Here is a 27,118-nt window from a genome sequence, read left to right on the forward strand (position 1 = left end):
TTGAAGACTATTTGTTCGAATCTTGTCCGCTCGTCACGAGATAGATGCAAGATGTGAGTTTGTTTCGGATGGTGGTGAATGCCCTTGTGAATGTAGTAGACGCCTCCTTTGAATGAATACAACACTGATGTGACACCGCAGTCGATGTGCTTGAGCTGACTACCACAAAGGTACGATGCATTGAGTTGTCCCATGATACCAGCCCGGCGGGTCTGCGGACGTGTGACTACCTCACAGGTAGGTTCATCACAAGTAATGACACCCAGGCAAACATGTCTCGTCTTTTTACCTTGCGACCACGCAAGTGCTGACTCTGACCCCCTCTTGTCTCCTCCTCCTGACTGACAAGCCCAATGTTCACTAAGATTGTCAGTTCTTAATACCTGGTCCCATGTTAATAACCTTTCAAAGTCACTGTCCGGCCATGGGTCTCATAACTCATCTCCACCGCCAGATTTGGGACGTAGGGAATTGGAAGATTGATCCGGACCACGGCGTTGATTTGTTTGGGCTGCAGAAGGACTAACACTTCGGGCACGTCGGCGTGGTATAGACTTTGTGTCCGTGCAGAGTTTGAATAACTCTTGTGAGTGGTGTTTCATGTGTTGAGGGAGGGGTGGTGGATTTGGGACGGAGTGTGCAGGGTCATGTGATGGCTGAGCGGTCTGCAGACTCTGCACGGAGGCCGGAAGATAAGCTATTACGTTGCCTGTTCTATTTGTCAAATCTGAGTTCACAAGGAGAATATGTCGGATGACGCACCTGAACGGTCATAGCAGGGTATGAAGTCCCCAAAACTCAGCAGCGGACCCGGCCGATCTGGATAATTTTGATTTTCCGTCTCGTTGAGATAGAAAAAGTTGAATATATGTTTGATTAATTGCTAAAAGATGGTTATAACAAGTTTACTCCGTATTTTAAAGAACTCACAAAGGCCATGATACGATTTACAAAAGCGCGATAATAACAGTTGTTTCTCGAGCCCAGAGGAGACAACGAAAGAATGCTTAGTAAAATAAATTTATTTAATATTCGCCGCCGTGACTATTACCCACGCACTTGGATCCATCTCTCCTCGTGCACCTCCTTTCCCTTGCGCTGCTTTTCCTGGATCCGCGCCACGTGTTGACAACTCCACCAGGGAAGTTTGCCCCCATTTTCTGGAATGCAGCTCATGGTGCAATGGTCTTCTGTGGGGAGAGCTTGATGAATGCTGGAGAGGTGACCCATTTTGGTGTATACGAAGCCCGCTGAGCAGCGCTAGGTATGTTAGAACGCAACAGGATCGACCCACGTACTGATTCTGCCCTTCTAGCATGTGCTGTAAGTTCGAATCAGACATGCTCCTGCTGTAACATGCACCAATTTATTCATTCAGGTAGAGCTCAAGAATCTTCTGCAACATCCCTTTGAGAAAGCCGCTGAGAGCGCCTTTTCCATGTATGATTATCCTTCCGTTCAAGCCTTTATTGAACATGGCATTGTGGACCACATGGCGAAAGAGCCATCTGGCATCTCTGTCAAAACCCTCCAGTCAGAAGTGGACCTTGACTCCCACAAGCTCACCACGGTATTACGCCATCTGTCAGTTTATGGTTGGATTCGAGAGACTCAGGATGGTATTTTTGCCTTGAATCGCTCCTCTCGCATTTTACTACAAGGCCAAAGGGGTCATGCAGTAGTGATGTAGGATTCTTTTGCCCACCGACTTTGCACAATTAATCTTGTTATAGGGCTCCCAACTACATGAGGATTGCAGAGGCTCTTCCTTGATGGCTTGTGCATCCCGAATTCAGGTTCTCTAAGTCTCCAGATCAAGATTTCCTGCCCTCCGTCTTGTTGTCCAGGAGAGGGAAGAGATGGTCGGCCCTGCTGAAGCTAACATCAAAGCCCATTTGGATCCCAACTTAGTTCATGGCACAGTAGTTGCTGAAGCCAACGACTTGTTCTCTGTTCAACCACGCACTGGGGATAAATATACCTTCATATTACGACATGTTCTGTGCGCTACACCTTCATGATCCTTAGTTATCCACTGACGTTCTTTCATAGGCACGACTGGCCCGAGGCTCAAGCTGTAAGTCTTTTTTTATCATCGACATCAAATCTTAGTTGATGTTTCCAGGTGAACATCTTGCTGCTGCTGCTGCAGGACCAAAGGTTCGTTCTCAACATCACTTTGTAGTTCCGAGAGCACGTTCAATATCTTTCCAGTCCAAAATCCTGATCATCGAGAGAATTTCTGGGCACTATCCCGACACTCATGTCGAGCTTGAGCATAGCCCAGCAAACACAACGGATAGCACAGCTCCTGCTTCACTCATAACCGAGCAAACCATTCTCAATTCCTCATTTCGCATGCCACAGGCACTCGCCTTGCATCTCTTGTGTATTTTGAATTGCCACGAAAGGACATTGGTACGCCTGCTCCGTCTTGGCATGAACTTTGCTCACCATTCTTTCAGGATCAGTGGCGAACTATAATTTCCCGGGCTGGCCTTGTCATCACAAGGGTGTACAAACTTAGGGCTTACGTGTCTATCATGGACTGTCGCGCTATTCATGCAGACGAGAGTTGAGATGACATTATATTGACAACTCGTTATCTGCTATAAATCTTCGGTCGTCTGTTTTTTAATCAACAGTGTCTACAGTAGAAGATCACTGAATACAATGTTTGCACAGTCTTATCCTTCGTTCGTCTCCGCAAACAGACAGCGTGTCTCTTCGCGTTCTGACTCTCGATAACGCCGTGTACAATTGACCGGGAGCAAATGGATCCTTTCGCAGGTCAAGCTTCAAGGACGGACGCCAAACCCTGTGGAATGTTCTAGTATAGTACAAGTTCTACTATCAGCTAGTAACACACATTGTTTACCTAGATGAATTCTACAGTCATTGTGGTCGAGTAAGCGAGTAAGCGATGTGTCTATCACGGCTCCGTCTGGCTAGTCACCAAACCCAGAAATTCAAGACTTATCATAGTTCTTTATCGAAAACTGCGCAGAATATAGTAGTCATATGAGTCCTGTCGCCTGGAGCGGCCAGAGCCAGAACACTCTCCGCAATATTCTTCTCTGTAGAAGAGTGCGCTGCAATATCTGCGTAAATCCGAATGTGGTTACGATGAATGAGCAGCCGTAGAGTCGAATGATCCTGCCCAACAGCCTTCCAATATTCTGACAGGTCATTTGAATCCCGAAGTATCGTCTCCGCTTCCGTCATCATCACGGTGCGGACAGCGAAATCATCTCCTTCGGTTGATGTGGCCTTCATCTCTTTCCACTCTCTCCAGTTCTTGTGCCCGCATATGACTGCCAGCTGATCACGACCCATGTCAAGGAGTACCCGCCGGCGGATCTTATTGATCGCGACTTTATCCTGTAACGCCCAAACATGAGTATGCAAAGAAACCACACAAAAAACACAAGACGAACACCCAAAACAGCTCTAATAGTTTCATCGATTCTATCACTCAGTTCGGCATTGTCCCGCTTTAGCTCAGCGTTGTCCCGCTTCAGCTCGACATTATCCTGCTTCAGCTCGGCATTGTCCCGTTTCAGCTCAGCTATGTCACGCTCAAACCTTTCCTCCATTGCCTCAAATCTACGAAGAAGGGCGTCAATGCCTACTGAGAATACATTAGTCCAAAAGTTATGAACTTAGGCCACGAAAAACACACCTGGTTTGACATTACACTTAGGGCTCTCCTCTCTAATCAACGACGCAGCATTTTTCTGAGCCTTGAAGTTTCGTACATCATGGATAGCGTATTGAAGAGCATCGACGAAGGGCGAGGGTGTCAAGCACTGTCCTTTAGGAGGTTCTGGGTACACGACCATCGTCAAATTACCCTCTAGACTGCGTATGATGGTATTATCGTCCTTTGGAGCTGATCAAGTATCAGAATATGTATCCATCCTGTCATAAGTGTAGCGGTGCGTACCTGGGTAAAAGTCGGTACAATCGGGGTCTAAGGAGACATGCGGCACACCGGGAAGGATATTCAAGTGATCCCTGATTGCCATCATCCCCTCCTCCTTGGCTCTGGCGACAGTTGAACTACCTGGTAAGTCTATAGATTTCTGCAACTTCGTCTCTGCATAGAGTACGACAACTTGCTTGCGATCGGAAGGCATCGTGTGGAGATGGGCAATGCTCAGCCATCTTCAAACTCCGCACATGATCTGTACCCTAGGAATAGTTGTGACGGTTCCGCGTCACAATCGTGTCACGACCGCACCTAAGGCCCCACACATTGGGGCTGTCGATATTTAGACAACCTTGGGACTTCGCCGTTCGGTGAGTGACTGTCTCTCATGTACCATTATACCCTCGCGTTTTGACAACCTCGCCATGAAATGTGACGCCTCTGAAACCTTACAGGAAGGCCTTCACAGCATCCGCTTCCGGGCACCACAGCTTCTCAAAGGCCTCGATACTACCGATCTCAGGCTCATCATTGAGCAACCTCATCTTTTGTGTATCATGGTAACTAATCCCCGTCCCGCACATCCCACGTATCTTACCCAAATTTTAGGGTAAAATGCGGCATTTCAGCCAACCAGCCCTCCAAATACGTCCTCAATGAGAAGGAACTCGAGCGCGTCACACGTATCGAGCTTGAGGATGCGTGGATAGAGGTGGAGCGCGCGCGGAATACTGTCAAAAGTATGAGAGGGTGCTGAGGCGCATGATGCGGATGATAATGGTGATGAAGATGCATGGGTCAAGTGCGTGATTTTGATTCGGCTCTTTGTTATGTTTGCTGATGGTATCGTGAAGTGAGGAGGATGCGTCGATGGAGGTGGACTGGGATGTACAGGTCGATGTGCCTGAGAAGGCGGACGATCTTGCGCCGCACAAGTTGGATGAATACGACGATTGCGATGTCAAAGAAGATGGTACGTCTGTCGACACGGCCTCTTCAGTGATGCTGATGTTGCACAGGCATGGGTCCATTCAGCAATATTAGAGGACTTGCATTTTATAGAAATAACTAGGACGATTTATATATCACGCTCAAAGACGTACGGTTGCCTTGTCTCTCTTTTACTTGCATCTAACACCGTGCAGGACCCCGAACATGACGAGCGCTCAGAACTCGAGATCCTCCCAACAGACAACCTCCTAGCCATCGAAAACACAGAAGATGACATTTCCCAACTCGAGATATCTATGTCTACGACAGATCCCAAGACAACCTCTACGTCCACCACGACCTCATGCTCCCAAACTTCCCCCTCTGCCTCGAATGGCTAGACTTTCCACACCTCACTCTCGTTTCTCTCCCTCCCACACCAATCCCCTTTCCGCGTTATATCGCGTCGATCTCTTTCCTACTCCTTCTCGCAGTTACTTCCTCCCAAACCAAATGGACCAAAGTTCAAGGTATACCACTGGAACTACCTGTATCCATTCATTGTTCGCTCCAGGCGTAGACCCAATTTCAGAACTTTCTTTCCTTATATTCCAAACGAGGTCAAGCATAGAAAGCGTATATCTCGTATACAGCTCAAGGTCCTGGAAGATATATTTCGTAAAGATACGAAACCAAATGCTGCCCTGCGTAAAAAGTTAGCAGCAGAGCTTGATATGCTTCCACGTGCGGTCTAGGTGTGTTCAAAACGTCAATTCGTCGCATCCTCACTGCTCAATCTCGCGTGCCACCGAAAGGTGTGGTTTCAAAACAGGTATGTTGCGCTCTCTTCTCACTCGCTTTTCTAATTCAACTCATTCATTCATTCTTAGGCGTGCAAAGGACAAGGCTCTTCGTAAAAGAGGACTTGACTCAGCAGGATTCTCCTTCGGCTCACTCTCCTCAAAAGTCTCAGTCTTCCAGGGACACCTTCCCCAATGACTCTTCCAATTCTTCCACCCCCACGGAAAAACCCACGCCCCTGCAGAAGACGATCAACCACCCTCACCAAAGCAACACCCAGTGGAGCGATCACCAATAGCTGAGAGTGCTCTTACAAAGTTTTCCTTTTCTCTTCCTGCGCCCCCTACAGAAGCTTGGCACAGTAACCTAGCCACTCCTGCCGAAATTCCCCTACATGTTCGCCATTTGCCAGTGGACTTGACTTGGCAGGACAATAATGACCTTCTGAACACACGTAGAGGGTCGCTGCCAATCACCGCGTCCACGCCAAGTACAGACGCCAACCAGCCACCTTCCCACTTCCCAGATAGACGCAAGTCTATGGACGTCAGTATCCTTAGGCTCATGCATCATCCGTTCACACGCGTTGCAAAGGAGAAGAATGACGCGATCTTTCTCAGGCCGCCCATATCTCCTGCAGGGTCGGGTCAGTCCATGGCCCGTCCACCGTCCGGCCTCGGTGTGCCAAGCATACGTGCAACAAGTCACAGCTCTTCTACTTCCTACAACCCTTACACCTGCCCTTCTTCGGCTCATAGAGCGTCAGAGCCCCATGTCTTCTCGCCTACTCGCTCCTCTCTTGTACCGGAGATTCGTCCACCGTTTCCGTCCTCGCACGTGCCGCGCCGGCTCTCGGACAACCGCTTTACAATGAGCTCTAGAGCGCTCCTGTCGCCTATTCCTGGCCCCCCTGCCAAAGCCTGATTTCCAGTTTGGCGCTCCGACTTCTGGGTCCCCTCCACATGTCTCACCGGATGCAGAATTTCCCACGCATGGGCATTTCCTCGCAACGAGGCAGATCAGGACACGGAGGATTTAAACAGTTTTACTGGATTATCTAGATTCGGCTCGATTGCTAGCATCTGTGGGAGCGACACCAGCGCGACCAATGCAATTTATTCGGACGCCAGCAGTTGTGTTGGCGTCGATCATTTCGATTCTAATGGCAGGAAAGGGTCTTGGTACGCTGTGCTTTTATGATCGACACGTTCGTTCGCTGATGTTTTTTACGTTACAGTGCATCCAACCTCGAAACGCGTATGTCCGGTTTGAACATGCGGTCCAGCCAGGGATTGCTCAATGAGGCTCACTTAAACGCCGCGTCTTCATTTTCCTACCAACACAGGGAACACCTGTTATCACAGGAACCAGGGTACTCTTCCCCTACTTCCACTGTTTCACCCGGCGGAAGTCCACACTCTGGATACAGCGAGGACCCTGGCCCTTCGGGTCTGCGAACGAGCGAGGTTTTGTTTGGTTACAATCCTGTAATTAGTCATTTTACCTCGAACGTTTCTGACGAGATGCTGACGTGTGGCTACGCAGCTCCCACCTGAAACTAGCGCCAACACCTATCTAGGTCCCATGGAGCCCACCACAGCAAGCCGCAGGCTCAGTATACACTCAGCGACGCCACTCCATGGCAACTTGCAAGTATCTAGCGCTCAAGCACAACTTTATCGTAGGCCTTCCCACGCATGACGGTCGGGTTGTTGGACTGCCTGCATTATTGGCATATCATCAATTGCTCTTCAAATATTATGACCCGAAGACCGATGTCTGGAGCGCATACTGGAGTAGGTTGTTTAATTGGACACCCCTGATTGTTTCAGACGTACTCTTGGCAAGCTTCACTGGGGTCAATTGGGCCTACGGTTTATTCAACTTGACAGGCTTCAGTAAGTTCCAGGATCATATCAATTGACCATTTGATCACTATTCAACGCGTGACGCAGCCTGAGTGCAGGTTCGCCAAATGCCATAGCTTTATGAAGGCCAGACATCACCACAGAGCATCCCTGCCCGGACTTATCCGTTTCTGTCATTTTCTGGTCAGCGGCAGTTTGATACAGCGTACCGTTAAGTATGGATGGGCGGTATGATATCGGGAGTAAGACCCCCGCAAATCGAATAGGGCAAAGTCCGTTCGACATAGGGTCTAAAGGACAGAAAATTGTCTGAAAAGTGGCGTGATGTCCTGTTCGCATAACAGGCGCCACAGGGCACTGTACAGGTCATGAGACAAGTCTGCCTGCCTAACCCTGCAGGTCATCTTCGCTGGCTAGAAATGTCGTATAAAAATTTGATATGGAGACATGTACAAAGGGTCTTCCTGCGTCGCATATAAGGTTGGTGTTCAAAACGTGCATCTGAGGCTCGCCCTTTTCTTGTCCACCAGACATACCCGATGGCAGCATTATTCTACTACTCAACTAACCTGATCGGTGGGTGGAAAGGAGCTAGTACAAATGTCGTGTTCTTATTGTATCATATGCGAAGTCGCGGTGTTGGTGTCAAATGGCATTGCTATGCTGTGCACCATCGCCAGACTTGTTTACAGAGCCTGGACGCGTTACTTCTGGTGGGAAGATGCATGGGCGGCAGTTGCACTGATAGCAGACGGTGATTTTTTTTGTGCGCTGCCTTGTTCGGTAGACCAACCACATCTTCCCAGTTCTCTGCCTGGCGTGTCTCTGGCTCGACCAAAGAATGACTTGTGAGTGTTTGACTTCGCACTCCAATATTAATCGTGTGTTCATGATGTTCCCAGCCTGGATCCTCCCGGTAACGTTCACCTTCGTCCTGTGGTACGCCGCATCATTGCTCGCTCGGTCACGTTTAAATCTTACTCGTTGGTCCAGGGCTGCACGCATGAGCATCATTTTCTCCGTCATCCGCATCGCCAACCACTCGGGCCACAAGTGCCTTAAACAGATCACGTATCTCATTTCAGTGTCCTTTGCATGTATGTGGGCAGCGCTGATCGCCCAGGAGATGACCGTATGCGAACTTCGCTCGTGCGTAACGCTGCCATCGGTGGCGCTCTTGGAACTGATCAGTCAGTGCCTCTTTGTACTTTCTGTGGCTAGGATGGTCCTCACTTTTTTTTTGTCTTTGCAGCGGACTCCTACGCGGATATTTCCCTCGTTGTTGCGCCACTCTGTCTCTGGAACAACGCAGGGCTCTCGCGTAGCAGACAAATATCAATCCAATCTGTGTTCAGCGCATCTCTTCTAACTACCATCGTCACAATCATCCACTCCATAAACCTCCCTATGGGCCACACGTCGACCACGCTTATCTTCGCGTATGTCAGAGTAAGCACACTCCCGTCCTCGCACTACTCTGTGAAATCTGACGGAAACAAGGCTGCCCTCAATCTATTCATATGCAATATCCTGGTGATCGTGACCTTCTTATACCGCATGTGCTCAAAGGAAACGGCCGATCTCGACCAATCATTTCCATCTAATCAAGTCTTCACGAGCGTCATCCTCACGCCGATGCCCAGTAGCACAACCCCCCGAGACGTTATTATCTGTACAAGAGGAGACAATCTCGAGATAGAGAACTGCGATACAGACCGGAGCGACGAAGCCAAAGGGTGAAGCTGCAAATATGCGTCGTGCCGAAGAAGGCACTAATACTGAGTACTGAGGGATGAACAGAAACAATGGCAGGCAATGATCGAAAGTTACGAAATATAACGGCAGCCCGCATTTCCATGTTTCCGTGTACATATAGAAAACAGCGCCTATGAGGGGAGAAGTTGTAGTGTTATCGAAGGCTTCTATGTTCAAGCGTACCGCATACAAAACTTCAGTCATATCCTATGTATTCGAGTATCTGAGATTTTTCCTATTCCAAGATCCCCATTGCCCGCTGGGGCCTTGAATTCGGACATCTCTTTCCTCCAGTGTGGCAGTTCACGCGCTCGTTTTTCACAATACATTTCATCCCCACAGTCGTTCATATCTGGCAGTGTACATATGAAATTCTAGTGGTATGTACCTAGGTCTGCAGTACTGCACTGACTAGGTCCGGTCTGAGGGGAAAATGTATTTAGCTGTATGATACTCACTAAAACCGCGAGAGCGAGAATCGCCCATTTTTGGAGGATGAATATTGAATGATGTTGCTGTGACGGTATCTGAGCTTGTCTGAGTCGAGGAATCATCATCAAATTTCGCCATCGAAGGGCTCTTCCGGACAGTCTTGACTCACTTTGACTGTTACGCAAATTGGTGACTATTTCGTCTTGAGGGTTGCTCAGGCCTTTGAAGGGAGCGAGCAAGGAATAATCAAATGAGAAAACGGAACACAAATGTCAGTAGTACTGTAGAGGAGCTAATTGTGAGCGGAGCGCCCTACCTCTTCGGGGGACGCAGTCGCATTTCTTCCAAATCGACGAGCCGTCAATTCCTCACACGTCTAATAATTTCTGCGATAAGTTGCTGCGACAGCTGGCGTTCTGAGTGCCGACGGACTTCTCAATAGAAAGAAGCCGATGTCGCGACCCTTCAACGACTCTGCATTTGCAGTGTCATTGGACTACTACACATCATGGATAGTATTCGTGCTTGGTGCGATTGAGAATTGCGTGCTTGACTGGATGATCAAGGACCCATCTAGACCTCCCAGTTAGAGAAACTAATGGCCTGACTGATATAAACTGCGGTGTGGTGGATGGTTCAACTTCACGCTGCAAATACTTCTAGGGCAACCAAGGTCGATGAAGGCATTTTTTTCATGTGCAGATGGAACCGAATTGAATGTCGTGTTGTTGTGCTACGGTGTCATGACGAGGTCCTCAAGTCTTCACGAAGACGATCGTGCGATAAAGAAGCAAAGAACTAGGACAATCTGACACATTGTTCGATCAGGTGCTCCTTATTTCTACAAGGCCTCCGATGGAAATGAAGACATGCCTGCGATCAAGAATTGCAAGCAGAATGTCTATGGAGAGACATGCCCCGCAAATTTCAACAGTAAGTCATCATCTTCGATGGGACGCACGACACAGCGAGACCACCTATCTGCAAGGCATACCGCCAAAACATGTTTGCACCACCAGGGGTGTCATTCAGCTATTACCATTGAGATGTAAGTTCGCACCATAAGATGGTTCTCGGATATTAACACTGCGAATGCGAATGATGGGCAGGTACAGTAACTAGACACGGCTGTAGATGCAACATCGAGGTGCGGAAAGACGGTATATGTTGAAGTGGTGCCCATAACTTCGTAGTGGTGCCGGCCCCAAGAGGTCTTGTACTTTACGACTGGAGGCCCCTCATTCAACCGCAAAAAATGTAGCGTATGGAAGCATTACTCACCACCTTCGCGATCGATAATATCCAAAGCAGCTATAATCATCGTGTCTGGGAGAAGAGTGCGAAGCATTTCAATGCCTTCTTCGACTACATGCCGGGTTTGTGAGCATCCTGTTGTGGGAGTGGAGATATCTGAGAGGACATACAACTCTCTTCGTCCGAGTCGAACACCTGAATGCTTGCTTGTAGGACATGCCTAAGGTGTAGTGAATCTTGAAGTGCCTCAACGGGCATCATTGACTGGAGTGATCCATAGCCAGTGATTACTTGGATACTATACTAAATCAATTTAGTGGTTGTTTGGATCCAAAACCATTGCCAAACAACGCGTTAACCTTCAGTCAACAAATACAAGATTATGTCATGAAAGTGAGGAGGGATACGTACATAATACTAGTATCAGCTTTACCCCATACTTATATGTATTTTGTTCTTCCCTCACTCGGACAGACCATCCGAAGTGCGTTTTGGTGGCTGTGCCAACTGTTTTGAAAACGGATAGGCGTCAATCTTTTCTTAAACCATGTCACTGCACGCGAGGCCTTGAGGTTCCAGCGTCCGTGCCAAAACTCGGTTGTTCGCAATGTCATGTTCGACTATGTAGAGATGTCGCACTGTTATAAGCTCCACTGGCATACTCTCCTGGCGTTAACTCCTTTCCTCTCCGATCAAACGTCCGTCCACTTCATTTCCCTTAATAGTCGAGGTTCAAGCTATCAACGATATGTCTCCTTGCTTCATCCCAGCAATCCGACTGTTTCGCAGACCACAACAATCCATTATAGGTTCAAGACCGGGTCGAAAGTTGAGATCTAGACTTGATGTCACCTATGATAGCCACCGGTATGTTATCATTTATGCTGTGCAGTTTCTCACCCTCCAGCAGGCGGCGGCGGCACTTTGCCGAACCCATGTCTGAAACTCGGAATTCATCACGCGGATCCACTGACAAGCGGGCCGAAAAAAAACCTCCAAAAAGCCAAAGGTGAGAAGCCACAAAGCTCGGTGTTAGCGCCGTATATTTGATCTGACATAGAATGACCCAAACGTTAAGGAACCTTCTTCTGAAACTAAGGAGTCGCAGGGCGACAATGCGGTGCGACTGCTGGGGCGTCACTATAGCGGCAGTCAATATTACGAGAGGCCTCGTACCCATCGACCTGACAAAAGGCATGCTCGGAATGGTCGCAAACATCCTGATCATTGCGCAGGTGCGTTTGCGTAGCCTTTGAAATCGTTCGTGAAGGATCCTGAGAGGTGTACAGTCAGTGATCAAGAATCAGTCCGATTTCCAGGCGAGAGTCGATAAGTGCGAGACTATCAGGGAAATCCTTGACAGAGCGACCAAACATGCCACTGACAACGATCTGCGAGGATACTTGGGCCACGCCTTATCCCAGTTGAACAAGTGAGCCGAATCAATTCCACCACTACAAGCTGAGGACGCCATGCAGATCAGTAAACCGTATCAATACTGAAGTAGCCTCGAACAAGGAGCAAGAATTTTTGCAGAGACGATGGGAAAAATACTTGGATCGCATCATCCCACTGTTCAGTGTATGTTTCTGGAACTCCTTGAGAGCTACGGCTACTGAATGATGTTTTAAGGCTGAGATGCTCGTTGGCCTCGCGATTGGAATGAACACCCAAACCTTGGGACTCAAGGGCAATGGTAAGTTGCCATCTCGGCGCGTGTTGTGTATCTTCTGAAGGAAATTAGGTATCACCCACCTGTGCCCCCACCACGTCCCTCCATGTTTTATGGACGTGAGGATCTCGTAGCAGAGTTGACAAACCTTGCTGTCGACGATGAACGCATCACGTTGATTGGTCTTGGAGGCATGGGGAAGAGCTCCCCTGCCAAAGCTATCATTAACGAACCACCTGCCATGGAGAAATTTGCTGATGGGCGCTTCTTCGTGACCTATGACAGCCTCGATCCTTCGACCATCACCTTTGAGACTCATGACTCGTTTTGCGGGAGCCCTATGCATAGAACTTGCTGGTGCTGATCCTATGCACCAAATATATACATTTCTTCATTCTGCCAGTGCCCTCATCGTCCCTGATAATGCTGAGACCTTCGCAGCGAATCGTCAGCGCTCGGAGAAATGCCACCAGCCATTGCTGACATCGCAAACATCCCTGGCGTTATTCTGATCTTCATGTTATGCAGTCGAAGTAATGCACTGAATGTGTGATGGATAACAAAAGATATTCTGCCATTGGGCTCATTAGGAGATAGAGGACTACAAGGGAGATAACGAGCGCTACTAAATCCACTGATGTGGGCATTTAATGAACAATACGTAACATGAAGTAGAAAAAAAATGAAACATACAGGGTGGCAACACTCAGCCAGTCCAGCGACGGCCACTGCTAACTTATTGTGCTCTGCCACAAGCCGCCCCACCAATTGTTTGAGGGCTGCATTTTCTTCTTTTTCCCTTCGAAGTTCGAGGTAAACATCCTGAAGTGTCTGAGGTCGGGTAATGTGTTTGTTCATAGTACCCTCTATGGGTAGAAGCTCAGAAGGCTGCTTCAGCGGCAAATTTAATTGATTGCTGTGCAACAATATCGAAGGACGACTTACCATGGGGACTGTCATGGATGTTGCTGTGAAACTGAAAGTAAACCAGGCAACGGATGACTTTCCATAGGCTAAATAATCCAGAATATCTTGTTTCGGAGCCTGAAATACATCAGGGAAAACCTCCCACGGGAATTTTGAAAATGTGACAACAATTCTCGAGAATTATGGCAAACTTTCATCAAATTTTTGTAAAAGCTTGTAAATAGTTGATAAATAGTCACATCCATAACGCAGTCAGTGAATGCACTGAAAAAGATATCTACAGGGCTCTAGTTGAACCTGCCATGAGATATGTAACTAATTACTAGTATATCAAAAATGTAGAGTTCACGCAATGCAGAACAGGGACATATTTAAACAGGTGGGAGGGAGAATTCGGAGGTGTCTGCTGCTGGCTACATAGAGCTCGCTCGAAGGGCCTTAGCCTCAGTGACAACAAGTAAATTGAGAAATTGAAAATTGAACCACCAACGATTTAATTACTAATCACAGGGCTCCCACGGTTGATTTCAATGAACTCATTCAAATATTCATGTTTCACTCTGCAACTTACACGAGCCGCGGCAACCACTTGCACACCCTGTCACGTTGTTTTCTTTATGTTTTCATTCTCCCTTACGGTTACTGTTGGGGACTCTAGGTGAGAGGCATCACCACCACAGAGCTAAGTCTCGCTCTGAGTGGGCGTCTGAATTCTGTTGTCGCATTCATCTGTGCATGGTCATTCAAACCAGGTGTCTATGTAGGATTCCTTTTTTTCTCTTCTTTTTGGCGGTCCAACCGGCCTTCCTGATCTCTCCCAGCTACAGGCTCAATTTGGAGCATACACATAGGTCCACATGACAGATGTCACGTGACCGGATGTCGTTCCGAGATTGTTCTGGAACTTCTATTACGTAATAGGTCTAGACCTTTGGTCCAGACTCGGATCAAACTATTATTGCTTCATTCTCATTTTAGATTGTGTACGCCTGTTTACCTTTTTATAGAGTTTGACATCTGTGAGAGATTTTTAATGGGGGCCTTCGGCCCCCTGCTGCGGCACTAAAAATACTTTTAAGCTTATTAACATTGATAACATTATTAGACATGATACGACACTTCTTATCTTCGATAAACCTTCGTACTCAGACACAAACTCCTCTCGATTTTGTGTGTCCCCTCCTATTTAAACCAGCTAGAAAACTGATGAGAGTATCATACTCGAAATACCACCCCAGACTACCTAGTAGCCGGGGGTATTTTTTCTAGTTATCTTTCTTCAGTTACTTGTGCGCCCACCAGCATTTTTACTCCCTAAGCTGACTGGCAAAACTTACTGTGGCGTGAAAGTTGGCCTTGTTTGTGCAACCGTCAGTCAGCCAAAAAAAGTCAGATCACTCCCGGTCGAACGGCATCACTCGGTCATACCAGTGATGTTACTTACCCAAATCAGACGTGACGCAAATAATATATGTCTCAATTTACAACTCATACACAATGGCTCGTCCTCACTACAGTATTGATATTCCGTCCATAGAGAGTATCCAACAAACTGCAGAGAATCTCTTTGGATATAAGCCATGCCTTTGGCAAGTGGAATCCGCTCTCGGTCAGCTAGAGCAATGAGATGTAATCACAATCTCTGCCACCAGCTCTGGAAAGACACTTAACTTCTGGCTGCCGTTGCTCTTCAATGGTGATGGAATCATGGTCCTCATCACACCGCTTAACATCCTAGGAGATAAGAACTACAATGAGTTGAAAGAAATTGGTATAAACACTATTAACTTGACAATGTCCACAGCAACAGCCGATGCTTACCAGGTGAGTGAGGCCCTTCTCTTCGAAACCTGGTTGACATTCTGATGATATAGGAAATCAAGTCCCTTAAATATCGAGTCATCATAACCAGTCCAGAATGTGTTCGAAACGACTCCCGATTCAAAAGACTCTGGGAAAACAAGAAGTTCATTGAAAAACTGTTTGTAATTACATTGGACAAATCTCACTGCATCAGTGAGTGGGGTGACTCATTCCGTCCTGAGTACGGAGACATAGGAAATCTCCGGTGGATACTCCCAGCACACATACCTTTTCATATCACATCAGCTACGATGCCTCCTCATATTCTCCAGGACGTGAAGAAGAAACTCCAAATTCGATGTGATGCTGTCGAAATCATCCGTTCAAAGGACTGACCAAACATCTACCTTTGTGTTGAGGAGATGAAATACCCTGTGAATACAAAATGGGACTTACTTCGCGTCCTTTGATTGGATCCTAGTGTTGGACAGGACTCGTTTATGGTCTTTGCAAACTCGAGAAAGGAGACTGAGTCAGTGGCTCAATTTCTGCGCTCCTATGTTGCAAAGGAGTATTGTGATAAAATAGTCTGGTTTCACTCTGGAATGAGCGCGAAATTTAGACGAGAGGCGATTGAAAATTTATGGACCATCAAAATATGGGGGATTTGTTGTACTGATGCAGCAGGAATGGTGTGTGATTGTTTGAAGAACTAGTGAGGATGCTCAGACTTGACAGCTTTATGCAGGGTCTCGACTTACATGAAGTTAAGTTGATCGTTCAGTGGCGACACACGAAGTCCCTCTGCTCGTTGATGCAGCGTATTGAGTGTGGTGTCCATGATCCTACCTTGAGTGGTGTTGGAATTTATTTTGTAGAGCCCAAGTACCTGGATCGTGAGAAAATGAAAAAAGGAAAAGAGGCGAGAAGGACGACACAGGTGATACCACGATACTAGACACAGATGACATCAGTGATGATCATGATCAAGACATGTCTCTCCGAATTGAATCCCTAGGTGACTCACAGTGTCCAATACAAACTGCTCCTGGTCGGCACATCCCTTGTGGTTCAACACCGAACGATTACTTAGAAAATGCAATGGACACGTATATCAATGCAAAGACTCGTGGGATCTGTCAATGAAGAGTCATTGACGAGTATTTTGGTAACCCGAGATGTGAGTCTGCGGCAACATAATACACGAAGGATCATCAAAGCTTACATAGTAATATTCATTCCAGAAGACTTCGACTCAATAGACTGTTGTCAACGCTGTGCGCCGCAACGGAGTATACATTGTTGTGACACTTGTCATCCTGCCGCATTTCCTCCACTTTTTCCCAGTAAGCCACCACCAAAGCACACAAGAGCAAAGGCGAAAATCAAAATCAAACCATACTCGATGACCGTAAAAGACTCTTCATTCTGACAAGCATTGGAGGACTGGCGAGTGGAGGAGATGTTAGAATGTGGCATGGGAGAGGATGATCTCTTTGGGGCGCAATTGATTCTTGCAGATCCAATTATAGATTGAATCATTGACCTTGCACACAATTTGAAGATCACGGATATCACGTCACTCAAAGCACAGACAGAATGGCGCTATACGGATAAGTTCAGAGTGAAAGTCCTTGCTATCCTTCAAACACACTATCCCCCCACCTCGTTATTCACGACATGCCCACTTGAACATCCACTCACAAATTCAGTCGCCCCACTGTCTAACAGTAATGGGACACCCCCGGTTCATTCGGTCTCTCATCTGACATCTTCAAGTCACCCAGTGAAGAAACCATGTACTGCATGATGCAGCCGTTGTGGGCAAGTGGGACACATCAATGAGTTTTGCTGCGCTCGACTAAATGTAATTCTAATGACATTTTCGGAATACAGCATTGAATCGAAAATGTCCTATGCGGCAGGACAACACAAACACAGAAAATATTGCACCGCACAGAAACGTAAGTCAATTCTCCCACAAGTCATCAGCTTCAATCTGAGCAGCCTTGTCATCTTCATTTCCAGGTAATAAGCCTGCCCCCTTCTGCAGCAGCATAACACCATCAGCGAGCTTATCGTCAATGACGTGCTTTGTAGTCCGTCCTGCAGCGAACCGATGTGGAGATGATGCAACCATTCGATGGATAAGTTTTTGTCATGTTGGGAGGGGCATGTCGAATGGTACACTGTGAAAGATGAAAAGCATTCTCAATTGTAACATGGCAGTTCCAGTATACTTCAATCAAAGGCGACTCGTTAATGATATGATCGATGGTGCAGTTCAGACCTGTTCCAGAATAAATGACTTTGGTATACAAGTTGTTTCGTTCGACCAGCCAATCAACAGCACGAAAGGCATGTGCCTTGCCTGTTGGATTGCACAGCATGTTTAGGTAAATGATTTTTCTGACGAAGCTTCTGTTTAGCAGCCAGCTGGATGGGAATGCAAGTAAACTACATACCGCAAGCCCTCCGGATAACCATAATGCAGGTGAGCACAGAAGCGACTCATTTGTACTATATCTCTGTTCAGGCGTTTGTAGGCCTGTAGACGGGCAATATATATAGCATAGTTGCTCCCATGAGCACGTACATCGCCGCATGGTCATTGTCAGGCAACGATACTTGGTCAACTGTAAGTAGCTATTTTCAAGATCTTCGAAGTGAACACCAGACGCTGAGACTTCATACAGGATGAACTCGCAGACACGCATGCAAAACTCGCAAAGCAACACGCCCTATGCGAGAAACTCGAGATGGACCTACTCGCTCTGAACATCAACAGCGGGAGTGGGCCAAGAGAGGAGGGTACCTATCTTCCCATGGAAGGCTTGCTTTTGAATGGTGAGTAGTCTTTTTCTGTCTTGTTTACTGTGCGTCCTGTCATCCTAGGTCATCATCTCTTTCGACTCGCCGCGCTAGCTTGTCTCACTCACCACGCTGCACTTTGTTCCGCCTCTCTTGTTACCTCCCTTACTGTATGCTCTTGCCTCGTCTCTCGCTACCTCTCGTCACCTCCCTCGCTGTATGCTCTCGCCTCGTCTCTTTGTCTCTTAGTGATAACCATCTCTCGCTTCCGTGCATCTCTGACTGCCGCTTATTGCCATCTGTGTCGCGCAGTGCCGTCTCCGTCTCTTAGTGTCATGTAATTGTTATATAAACAAAATATATTGAATTTGAGCTATATACAAGCAAAATCGTGTGCACAATGAAGGGTATCATTGACATAAGTCAATGCAGTGAGTATGAATTCACCTAGGGTGATGTTTTCAGACATAGCTCAATCAGTTTTGAGCCGGGAGACGAACTAATTAAAGCGGGAGGTACCTGTACATCTACAGAATAGAATGAGAAAAAATTGAGATCAGTTGGTGCAACAGAAAAAAAACATATAGCTGGATTACCTTCTCCTCCTCCTATAGGCCACCCAGAGTGAGAATTTCGGGTATAACTTGGGCAGTTTTGAGCTGGGAGACAAAAGTAATAGTGCGGGAGCTAGCTGTAAGACTGTAGAGTAGGACGACTAAAGGCCGAGGTCAGAAAGTGCGATGCAAAAGAGTTAAGGGTGGATTACCTCCTCCTCCCCTCCTAAGTCACCCAGGGTGCGAATTTTGAGTATAGCTGGGGCAGTTTTGAGCCGGGAGACGAAGTAAATAGCGCGGGAGCTAGCTGTAAGACTGTAGAGTAGGATGACAAAATGTCGAGGTCAGAAAATGCGATACAAAAAGTTATGGGTGGATTACCTCCTCCTCCCTCCCTAAGCCAGTCAGAGGGAAGTTTTAGTGCATAGGAAAACTGCTGAACAAAAGCATACTTGCGGGGCTGCTAACCAAATGGAGATGATGGACTGCATGTCGGTGTCGAAGAATTTGCTGGCGCTGGAGAGCAGAGTTCCCTGCTGATATAAAGTCACCCAGCTCATTAATGCCAAAACGAACCTTTCGACTAGCATGTGGTGGGTCGCACGAGAGATGAAGGATAGCCGGAATAGAGATGCTCTTCATAGTCGAACCAAGCCTGGCCTTGTGAAAATGAATTTAGGTGGATCTGAGACGCATGCAGGAACGTACCAAGTTCGCGGACCTGAACCATGACATCGAGTACTATAGAAAATGTTGAAGTGCGAGGTGCAGGTAAGCCATGATAAGATGACAAAATCCAACAGCCTTCAGTTGGGCGCATAGAAGTGGTCATAGGAAGAGGACATCATTGGCAGAGTGCTAGACCAAATTGAGGTGCAACGTTCGGTCGGATCAACTCGAACGACCCTCAGAAAATAGGCAAACCCAAGAACAAAACATTGGACCATACGATGTAACAAGGCTGATCCACTGGACTTGAGCATAGGCATTTTGATACGCGATCGAAGCCAGTGCAAGGTCCATCGACAAATGTAGACTCATCGATGGTCAACGATCGTGTTGGCGAAGGAAATATCCAACGTGAAACTTGAGAGAGCGCAATCAGAACTCAAAGGGACTGCAAGAGCTTTAAGTGGTCGACTTCAAGGAAGAAAGAGGTCGTCCTTGCTGGCGAAGCGGAGATCGATATCGATTAGAGGAGATTATCGGGTATGCGGAACTCGGGATTGAGTCGATTCCAAGAGCATCGGAGAAAAGAGAGTATTTTAAGCCAGTGTCTGTGAAGGCCCGATGATCTGAGAGCGAGCTGTCTCGCTCAAATCCAGGCAACCTTGTCGTCCAAGTCGCATGCTCAGGCTCAATATTTCTTAGATCGCGCAAAGTTCGTAGTGTGCTGAGTTCCGAACGAATACCACAAACACTGTATGGAGTTGGAGGTCTAAACAGGTGAAGCGATTGGAAGCAGAAAGGGGAGAAGGTCAATTTGGATGATGGCCTTGTGTGTCTGTGAGAGAGCAATTGTTAGACATCCGAATACTGACGGAGACAAAAGTCTCACCTGAGTCCATGATGGTGTAGATTGATGTCATTTCAATCTCGACCAGATCAGCATTGAACGAGCGCATGTGTAAGGATTACAACACGACTCGTACATGGTCATGTGGGGTGGGATCTTAAAGAGACACTGAGTATCACAGATGGCATAGAATTGATGGATAAGTGTAAGATCATCAGTAACGAAGGATACACTGGTAGTGGGATGACTGTATATGAAGTTAACTGCTGTGAGCACCACCAGTGCTACTATTTGCTGCACCATCCTAAGGGAGTATACTCTGTCCACCCTGGGGGCAGAATTCCATCTTATGTCAGCAATTGCCTCGTTCGTCCGCTTACTTAGGGTTAGGTTCTGTATTTTTTTTGTATCCTGCGTTTTCAATTGTTTGGGCTTTTCTCATGCTTGGTCTTTTCCCTCTCTCATTCTGCTCTTCTTCTTGCCATCTTCTCATCTGCTTGCCTTCTCTCTCTCGTCTGCTTGCCTTCTCTTCCTCGCGTCTGCTTGCCTTCTCTCTCTTGTCTGCTTGCCTTCTCTTCCTCGCGTCTGCTTGCCTTCTCTCTCCCATCTGCTTGCCTTCTCTTCCTCGCGTCTGCTTGTCTTCTCTCTCTTGTCTGCTTGCCTTCTCTCCCGTCTGCTTGTCTTGTCTCTGCTTGTCTGCTTGCCTTCTCTCTCTCTTGTCTGCTTGCTCTCCCATCTGCTTATTCTCTCGCTGTCTCTGCTTCCCTGATATTCTTTTCTTCTCATTAACCTCATGCTCCGCTTGCTACTAAAATATCTCTTTGTGTAAATCTGAAACACTGAACGTCTGTTTGACAGATAAAATCACGTGACATGTTCATCGCATACCGTGACGTTCCGGCGAATCATAACTGACAAGTCATGTACCATCAGTACATATTCAGTGGACTTGAAGGTGAGTCTCTCCATACTATCTTCATATCTGTTTTGTGATCCTCACACTCTATCTACAGTCATCAGCGGCAAGAATCTTCGAGTCCCCTCCTGGCGCATCCCCGCTGGCATTTACGTGTCCATCCAATGTCGACTCGAGGAGACGTTGGAAATCAGCCATCAGTGCCCTATCATCTGATGAATCTGTAGCGTGGAGGGATAACGTAACACTGTAAAGTCCATGGAGATCTTCTGCCGTGGTGCGAGAACTGATCATTGGTGTATAGATCATCAAATGACTCGCCTGCATTGTCAACAGAGATCAGAGCGTCCTATCTATATGAGTTGCTGGCTTTGGGTCCCATAAATTCCCTTCGACGGAATTTCTTTTTATGGGTTAGTGATGTCCTTAAATAGCAGAAAAGGAATGACCTCATTGATGGAAGAGGAATATCAGGTAAGGTTCGATATCTATATGAGTTGCTGGCTTTGGGTCCCATAAATTCCCTTCGACGGAATTTCTTTTTATGGGTTAGTGATGTCCTTAAATAGCAGAAAAGGAATGACCTCATTGATGGAAGAGGAATATCAGGTAAGGTTCGATCAAAATGGTTATGTAAGTGTATCAAAATGGTTAGATTTTGTGCTAAATATAGATCTAGAAGACGGAAAGAGGAATGGAATCAGAAGAAGGAAGAGGAATGCCGAGTGAAGGAATTCCTATATATGGAGAAGGAAAATGGAATAAGAGGAATGTGGAATTCCTCCATTGTACCTTATTATGTCACACAGGTGGCTTTCGACCGTACATTATCTTTTCTTCTACTTGGCCTGGACACACAGCAACCCACCACCTGATGTTGTTTATCTCAGAAATGTGTCAGTCAATCATAGTATTCATTGTATACAGGAGAGGGCTTCATCAGTTTGTGAGCATGACCTTGCCTGCTGCATGGTCCTTGAGACCCAGTGAAAATCGGACATGGCCATTTCCACAGGGTCGATGGATTTGTAACTTTTGTAGCCATTAGACTTGTATAGATGGACATTGAAGTTGTGCAAACACATGTTGAACGATATGTTCAACTGGAGGTCTGTGCTTCGCTACACTAGATCCGACTTCAGTGTTGTTCAACAGTTCCACTTGCCTGTGATTTGGAATCTTGATGAACCCTACTCTCGCCCTCTTCAATGCACATACTTATTTGCACTACCATGGTCCCTGACAAGTGCCAGTCATCTTAGCAAAATCTCACTCTTTCTACTGCTACACCACGGCTGCAAAGCTCCTGGGCAAAAACAGATTTTCCTTGTCAAGATGATGTGAACTTGTTGCCTTGGCTGGGTTATGCTCTGCGAAGATGAACACATTCGAAACAGAGCGCATATAGTCACTTGTTCGAGGGACACACTTGAGTAGTCAACGCATCAAAAGCATACACCAGCGCCAAAGTGCATTGTTATCTTTTTGCATATAGGCAGCTGACATCTCCGTGTGTCTTCAGCACTTTCAACTATCCCATTCAATCATACTTTAATCAAGGTCGTTCGACCTTGTAATGAGTTGTATTAGTGAGGCAATTCTATCTATGTTCGAAATTTTGTGTTGGAGTAGCTAGAAATACAATTTTTGTGAAAATACCGACTTCTGTGTGTTGCCAATTGCACTGGAAGGTTTAGTAATTGGTTCAAACAAGTTGAATCAACTCTCGCACTAGGTTCTTCTGGTCGAGTCTTGTTCTGTGCGCATACTTGCTATGTCTAACTGTGATGTATGCTTGTCACTGGGTCTCTTAATTGCTGGTGGCACAGATTTCAGGCCCAGTGAAACTGACTATGACGGGAGGAGTCGTCACAAGCTTAGAAGTGATTTTCCTTTTTAGTTACATGCTTGTTTATGTAATCTGATTCTTTGCACGCATTGTGCTTGCAACATTGTGTTGCAAAGTGGAATTTCCTTTGTTCTCTTTGCATCTCCTCTCCTTGCTTTATGTTGTGTGTTAACAATTTGCAGAAACATCGCCCTTCGGCTTATTTGTATGTTCATTATTTCAGAGTCTTTGCACTCATAGCTGTATTTCGATATGTAGAAGCCTCCCACTATTCCCAGTAGTCCCATCACCCAGCTGTCTAGTCCTGCCAATACACTTGAGGAAAAGGAGAATAAGCCACCACATGCAACTACTGCTACGCCTGCACCAATCTAGATCCCATGTTGGTGGTACATGTGGCTTTTATTTACTGGTGTTACCCACTTTCTTCCAGTTCGTTTCTGGCTTGGGCTGCTGCTGGTTGTGAAGATACATCCGAGTCCTTCCAACTGCGTGCCTATTGCAAGCACCTGTTCCACCTGAAAAGGCGTCTGTCCCATCCAATGAAGCCAAATCCAACTTCCCCGACAGGCTTTACTAATGCTTTGCAGAATTTATGTGCTCTTCATTCACTTAAGTAAATCAAAATCAGTGGGACAACGGAGGAATTTTGTACTTATTATAAGAATCTGGTACTGGAGAAATGAAAGGCAAGTCATATAATCTCTTGTTGTATTGATTCATTCACACTGATTAATAGGAATATGACGAGGAAGAAACTGCACTGGTAAGTCCTTGATTCTCTCTTGATGGACCTTCCAAATCATCATCTACTAGGTCGCTTCCGATACATGAGACAAATTTGTCTCCGAAGAATGTCTCTATTAGATTCAGCACGATTTGGCCCTGCACTATCCGACATACGAATATCCTACAATGTTTTCGAGTGCTTTTGAGCTGCTATCCGTGCGCATCATGTTTTCAAGCCACTATATGCGTTTTTGAGCTTTCGTACCACATTTCCATTGCTACATAATACTATTCGAGCATATTTGCGCACATTTTCAACCATCTGGCAATATGTTTTACATTAAAAAAACCACCTATGTGCATGAGGAAACCCGCCCCCACATATATTTAAATGTGCGGATTCACTCACTACCTATCATATCATGTTCTCATATGTTTTGTCTACCGAGTGCTGACAAAACACTGTGCTTCAGTCTTCAGTCTTTTTTTCTTTGCCATGATTTGTTTATGTTTTATTCTCGAACTCAATTTGCTCGTATCTATGTTTTAAACCCTCAGAATGCCACATCCAACACTCAGACGTCTCTTGTGGGACCAGTAAGACCAGGGTCTTTGACTCAAACAGAACATTGGAAGATCGGTTGTATCCCAACAACAGTTGGTAGAGAAGTGCCTCAATACAGCAAGCTATCCATCTCCAATCTTCCCCAATATGTATGAGTTGCACTGCGCGTCTATTTGCTTTTGTTTGGTCACTGTTGATTTTCGTGATTCTCTTTCTCTCCTCCCTTCTCTCCATCTATCCCAACTTCCTAGCGTGCACCTTGCCGTGCTTCTTGTTTATCTCAAGAGTCCGCTAGGTGGAGCGACACTCCCTCTGTCCTTAACACTACAGGCAGAGCATTCTTGGGCTGTAATGCCTGGGATGGGTCGCTTCTGGGACTAGATTTGCCTAAAACATCGCATTCTATATGCACATTTATTATTTGTGCGTTTTCACAATTCAAGAGCTGCAAACCGGCAGATTGTCCTTCAAATTTGTTGCAATCTCACAACCCTCCAAGTCCAGATCCTCTTGTCCAGTCTGTGTTGCCGCCGCACGTTCATGTTCAAAATGTGGGTCAACACGAGGAGGCTATGACACTCCAAATGCCACTTTAATAAACATAAACTGCGCCATACGCAACATAAAGTTAGGTGCTTCTAATCAACCGGACGGCCGAAATCTTCGAAGCTGGGCTCAACGATCAAGTATTTTGCAAGATTGTCAGCTGTACGAGCGTCAAAAGCGCTTTGGGCTTTTACGTATATAACACAGCCTACCTACAGTCCAAGTTAACATTGATATCTCCAATGTCAAGTTTTTCGAAACCTTTCAACAGCATCCTTGTAAAGTTGTGAATTTTTTCTGTCCAGCAGAAACCTGCCCATTCCATTCCCCCATGAACTCTTCTCTGCTGCACACTACAGACCCATGAACAATGCAACCGCTGCTCCGAAGAACGAACTGTTCACACATGAGAACATGGCAGTTGATGCACTGTTGTTGGAATTCAGATTGGATCGCATCGCAGCATGTGTGGCAGTACATTCCCAGCATGTTGGATAAGGTGGCGGTTGGGCATTGCAGTAACTCCCCATGGTTTCTGGAAAGGTTGGACACATCCTGTGGCACCCTGCTCCCGATATCTGCCTCCCCTGGGACAGCATGTGAAATACCACTTAGGATCGCACCAGCTTTTGCTCCTCTGCACTTTTTGAGCGGTCTTTCAGGGATGGATAAAAAGGGAGGAAGGAAAGCAGAGTACTTTAGTATTTCATTAGATTCGACGGTCACATGTCACACATCAACCTGACTGTTGTAAAGTTGCCTCATTTTACTGCAGGGGTGTATAAGACACACCTCAAAATTGCGCCTCATCTTTAGCCCTACAGGTATGTATATGTGTTGCCACATACAATTGTTGGAGGAGAGTCGTTTTCTTTCTGCATTCGAACTGATTAACATTGGGTTTGGGTATGAGGCGCAACCTTGCCACCTTGTACCATATGGCCGCTACTTCTTACCGCATGGCTTCGCTTCTAGACATATTTAAGCTCCATTTGTCTTTATTCTCCTGCGATAGAACAAACATCTGAGAGTCATCTACAGGGATTTTAACATCAAACTTGACATCGCGGAACAGTGAAGACTGATCAAGACTGTCTGAAGCTTGATTGATCTGATCCTGAGCATACTGGCTGTGCTTGCGGATATGATTATATATAGTTCTTGTAGTCTGCAAGAGTCCTTTCGGCTGGCAAACAGTGCATGGACATGGGCGTCGCTATGAAGAAATAGTACCCAAGTTAGATTCAAAGGTCCTGGTTAGCACTCAGTGGAGTGAAGTTTATACATTACTAGTCTTATTTTGCGGCATATGGGCTCATACACTGGTGTTCCGCTTGTGTACTGATTGGAAAAGGAGAATACAACTTGATGTAGAAGAGCAAGCATCAACTTACATGCTGCAGCGGCGATCGCATGTGCATATGTGTGACTTTTCTTTCTGAGATTTGGATAAGTGGTTAGCCAAAAATATTTTGACCTATAGCGTGAAACAACGTGCATAATATCAGGCCTTTCTGGGACTTATAGATATATCGCTAAGTGGTCAACAAAATGCTCTCTGATGAATGCAATAGCAAATTGAGCGTCGAGTTTCCGACATATTCACAGCTGACTGATATTGAGAATTTGGACCCCTCTAAGTTTTTTTCCGACATTTTTATCTCTAGCGGATAGTTGTTGGCGGAGAAGATGGCGGAATTTTTGAACCTCTCCCCCCCCCCCCCCCCCCCCACACACACACACACGCAAAGTTCATGCGTTTGCATGCGCTGCACTCACAAGAAGATATGCTATTAACTAGATCCACATGATCTGGCACTTTGCGGAACACTCTCGCATGCTCTCACACGCTCCCGCACTGTCCATTTTTCACTGGGCATCACAATTTAAATTTTACCCTTGGATATCATTTGAATTTGAATTTTTATATTTGGCCATCTACGCTCACATAAGCTCAGGTAACTAGGTTCCTCGATGGCTCAACTACCAATGAAGCAAATAAAATGTCCTGCGAATCCAGTCAAATGTCCGAAATTAAAGCAAAGCCTGCAAACTCCTTGGTAGTAGGTACACATAAGTATTCAAAGACTTATGTGTTACCCTATTAGAAGGAACCGCATTCAGAGACCTTATACATCGTTTGTATTCTCCCCAAATATGTCCCGCCAGCCAAATACTAGTACGCACACATTATCATGGTGGTTGTGTCACATGACCCATGCTTATGGAAGTTGTGGTTGGAAAGTTTTCATGTTCAAC

At 46.4% G+C, this 27,118-nt stretch overlaps 12 protein-coding genes across 12 annotated transcripts; 7 read left to right on the forward strand and 5 right to left on the reverse strand.

Annotated features, from left to right (window-relative positions):
• Positions 1–1,919: 1,919 nt before the first annotated feature.
• Positions 1,920–2,779, forward strand: F5891DRAFT_717339 (uncharacterized protein). The gene is made up of 3 exons (XM_041372939.1): positions 1,920–2,002; positions 2,053–2,418; positions 2,466–2,779. Exons 2-3 carry the CDS (start codon positions 2,116–2,118, stop codon positions 2,577–2,579), a joined length of 417 nt encoding a protein of 138 aa, XP_041220074.1. The 5' UTR covers positions 1,920–2,002; positions 2,053–2,115; the 3' UTR covers positions 2,580–2,779.
• On the reverse strand, positions 2,732–4,195 carry F5891DRAFT_717029 (uncharacterized protein). Its single transcript, XM_041372937.1, has 4 exons — positions 3,947–4,195; positions 3,683–3,892; positions 3,438–3,631; positions 2,732–3,381 (listed from the first exon to the last, which is right to left on the reverse strand). The coding sequence occupies exons 1-4, from the start codon at positions 4,137–4,139 to the stop codon at positions 2,980–2,982; spliced, it is 999 nt and encodes a 332-aa protein (XP_041220075.1). The 5' UTR covers positions 4,140–4,195; the 3' UTR covers positions 2,732–2,979.
• A 161-nt stretch (positions 4,196–4,356) lies between these two features.
• F5891DRAFT_1281595 (uncharacterized protein) lies at positions 4,357–6,586 on the forward strand (the record flags this gene model as incomplete). The annotated part of the gene is made up of 10 exons (XM_041370486.1): positions 4,357–4,481; positions 4,541–4,671; positions 4,721–4,733; positions 4,786–4,904; positions 4,967–5,210; positions 5,263–5,391; positions 5,436–5,610; positions 5,677–5,693; positions 5,752–5,774; positions 5,907–6,586. The coding sequence occupies 10 exons, from the start codon at positions 4,357–4,359 to the stop codon at positions 6,584–6,586; spliced, it is 1,656 nt and encodes a 551-aa protein (XP_041220076.1).
• Positions 6,587–6,678: 92 nt separating this feature from the next.
• On the forward strand, positions 6,679–7,340 carry F5891DRAFT_717276 (uncharacterized protein). Its single transcript, XM_041372938.1, has 4 exons — positions 6,679–6,843; positions 6,900–6,919; positions 7,008–7,149; positions 7,208–7,340. Exons 1-4 carry the CDS (start codon positions 6,771–6,773, stop codon positions 7,216–7,218), a joined length of 246 nt encoding a protein of 81 aa, XP_041220077.1. The 5' UTR covers positions 6,679–6,770; the 3' UTR covers positions 7,219–7,340.
• An 832-nt stretch (positions 7,341–8,172) lies between these two features.
• On the forward strand, positions 8,173–9,093 carry F5891DRAFT_920855 (uncharacterized protein; the record flags this gene model as incomplete). Its single annotated transcript, XM_041373778.1, has 5 exons — positions 8,173–8,284; positions 8,337–8,469; positions 8,524–8,720; positions 8,783–8,979; positions 9,031–9,093. Coding segments are annotated over 5 exons (702 nt in total), but the record flags the coding sequence as incomplete, so codon positions are not given.
• A 1,648-nt stretch (positions 9,094–10,741) lies between these two features.
• On the reverse strand, positions 10,742–11,083 carry F5891DRAFT_961460 (uncharacterized protein; the record flags this gene model as incomplete). The annotated part of the gene is made up of 2 exons (XM_041375815.1): positions 10,742–10,944; positions 10,999–11,083. Coding segments are annotated over 2 exons (288 nt in total), but the record flags the coding sequence as incomplete, so codon positions are not given.
• Positions 11,084–11,683: 600 nt separating this feature from the next.
• F5891DRAFT_1255197 (uncharacterized protein) lies at positions 11,684–13,007 on the forward strand (the record flags this gene model as incomplete). Its single annotated transcript, XM_041369983.1, has 5 exons — positions 11,684–12,206; positions 12,261–12,403; positions 12,450–12,552; positions 12,604–12,671; positions 12,716–13,007. The coding sequence occupies exons 1-5, from the start codon at positions 12,033–12,035 to the stop codon at positions 13,005–13,007; spliced, it is 780 nt and encodes a 259-aa protein (XP_041220080.1). The 5' UTR covers positions 11,684–12,032.
• Positions 13,008–15,067: 2,060 nt separating this feature from the next.
• On the forward strand, positions 15,068–16,089 carry F5891DRAFT_1130927 (uncharacterized protein; the record flags this gene model as incomplete). Its single annotated transcript, XM_041364590.1, has 5 exons — positions 15,068–15,163; positions 15,233–15,394; positions 15,445–15,468; positions 15,535–15,741; positions 15,865–16,089. 5 exons carry the CDS (start codon positions 15,068–15,070, stop codon positions 16,087–16,089), a joined length of 714 nt encoding a protein of 237 aa, XP_041220081.1.
• A 1,253-nt stretch (positions 16,090–17,342) lies between these two features.
• On the reverse strand, positions 17,343–17,763 carry F5891DRAFT_1130929 (uncharacterized protein; the record flags this gene model as incomplete). The annotated part of the gene is made up of 2 exons (XM_041364591.1): positions 17,343–17,479; positions 17,511–17,763. The coding sequence occupies 2 exons, from the start codon at positions 17,761–17,763 to the stop codon at positions 17,343–17,345; spliced, it is 390 nt and encodes a 129-aa protein (XP_041220082.1).
• Positions 17,764–17,957: 194 nt separating this feature from the next.
• F5891DRAFT_1195207 (uncharacterized protein) lies at positions 17,958–18,525 on the forward strand (the record flags this gene model as incomplete). Its single annotated transcript, XM_041368076.1, has 3 exons — positions 17,958–18,011; positions 18,070–18,220; positions 18,269–18,525. 3 exons carry the CDS (start codon positions 17,958–17,960, stop codon positions 18,523–18,525), a joined length of 462 nt encoding a protein of 153 aa, XP_041220083.1.
• Positions 18,526–18,776: 251 nt separating this feature from the next.
• Positions 18,777–19,380, reverse strand: F5891DRAFT_1195208 (uncharacterized protein; the record flags this gene model as incomplete). The annotated part of the gene is made up of 5 exons (XM_041368077.1): positions 18,777–18,899; positions 18,951–19,053; positions 19,120–19,133; positions 19,191–19,271; positions 19,315–19,380. 5 exons carry the CDS (start codon positions 19,378–19,380, stop codon positions 18,777–18,779), a joined length of 387 nt encoding a protein of 128 aa, XP_041220084.1.
• A 1,250-nt stretch (positions 19,381–20,630) lies between these two features.
• Positions 20,631–21,497, reverse strand: F5891DRAFT_984997 (uncharacterized protein; the record flags this gene model as incomplete). Its single annotated transcript, XM_041377526.1, has 3 exons — positions 20,631–21,059; positions 21,143–21,165; positions 21,266–21,497. The coding sequence occupies 3 exons, from the start codon at positions 21,495–21,497 to the stop codon at positions 20,631–20,633; spliced, it is 684 nt and encodes a 227-aa protein (XP_041220085.1).
• Positions 21,498–27,118: the final 5,621 nt, after the last annotated feature.

The sequence above is a fragment of the Suillus fuscotomentosus genome (assembly GCF_016647785.1).
Source record: "Suillus fuscotomentosus strain FC203 chromosome Unknown F5891scaffold_79, whole genome shotgun sequence".
Classification (NCBI taxonomy): domain Eukaryota; kingdom Fungi; phylum Basidiomycota; class Agaricomycetes; order Boletales; family Suillaceae; genus Suillus; species Suillus fuscotomentosus.

What these genes read in the sequence shown, in the direction of transcription:
- F5891DRAFT_717029 (XM_041372937.1), bottom strand. Translation starts at nt 4,139, where the DNA reads ATGCCTTCCGATCGCAAGCAAGTTGTCGTACTCTATGCAGAGACGAAG. An exon ending in TTGTACCGACTTTTACCCAG is followed by an intron (nt 3,893 to 3,946) that starts GTACGCACCGCT and finishes ATACTTGATCAG; the next exon opens with CTCCAAAGGACGATAATACC. An exon ending in CTATTAGAGCTGTTTTGGGT is followed by an intron (nt 3,382 to 3,437) that starts GTTCGTCTTGTG and finishes TGGGCGTTACAG; the next exon opens with GATAAAGTCGCGATCAATAA.
- F5891DRAFT_717276 (XM_041372938.1), top strand. Translation starts at nt 6,771, where the DNA reads ATGCAATTTATTCGGACGCCAGCAGTTGTGTTGGCGTCGATCATTTCG. An exon ending in AATGGCAGGAAAGGGTCTTG is followed by an intron (nt 6,844 to 6,899) that starts GTACGCTGTGCT and finishes TTTACGTTACAG; the next exon opens with TGCATCCAACCTCGAAACGC. An exon ending in TGCATCCAACCTCGAAACGC is followed by an intron (nt 6,920 to 7,007) that starts GTATGTCCGGTT and finishes CTACCAACACAG; the next exon opens with GGAACACCTGTTATCACAGG.
- F5891DRAFT_717339 (XM_041372939.1), top strand. Translation starts at nt 2,116, where the DNA reads ATGTTTCCAGGTGAACATCTTGCTGCTGCTGCTGCAGGACCAAAGGTT. An exon ending in ATTGCCACGAAAGGACATTG is followed by an intron (nt 2,419 to 2,465) that starts GTACGCCTGCTC and finishes CCATTCTTTCAG; the next exon opens with GATCAGTGGCGAACTATAAT.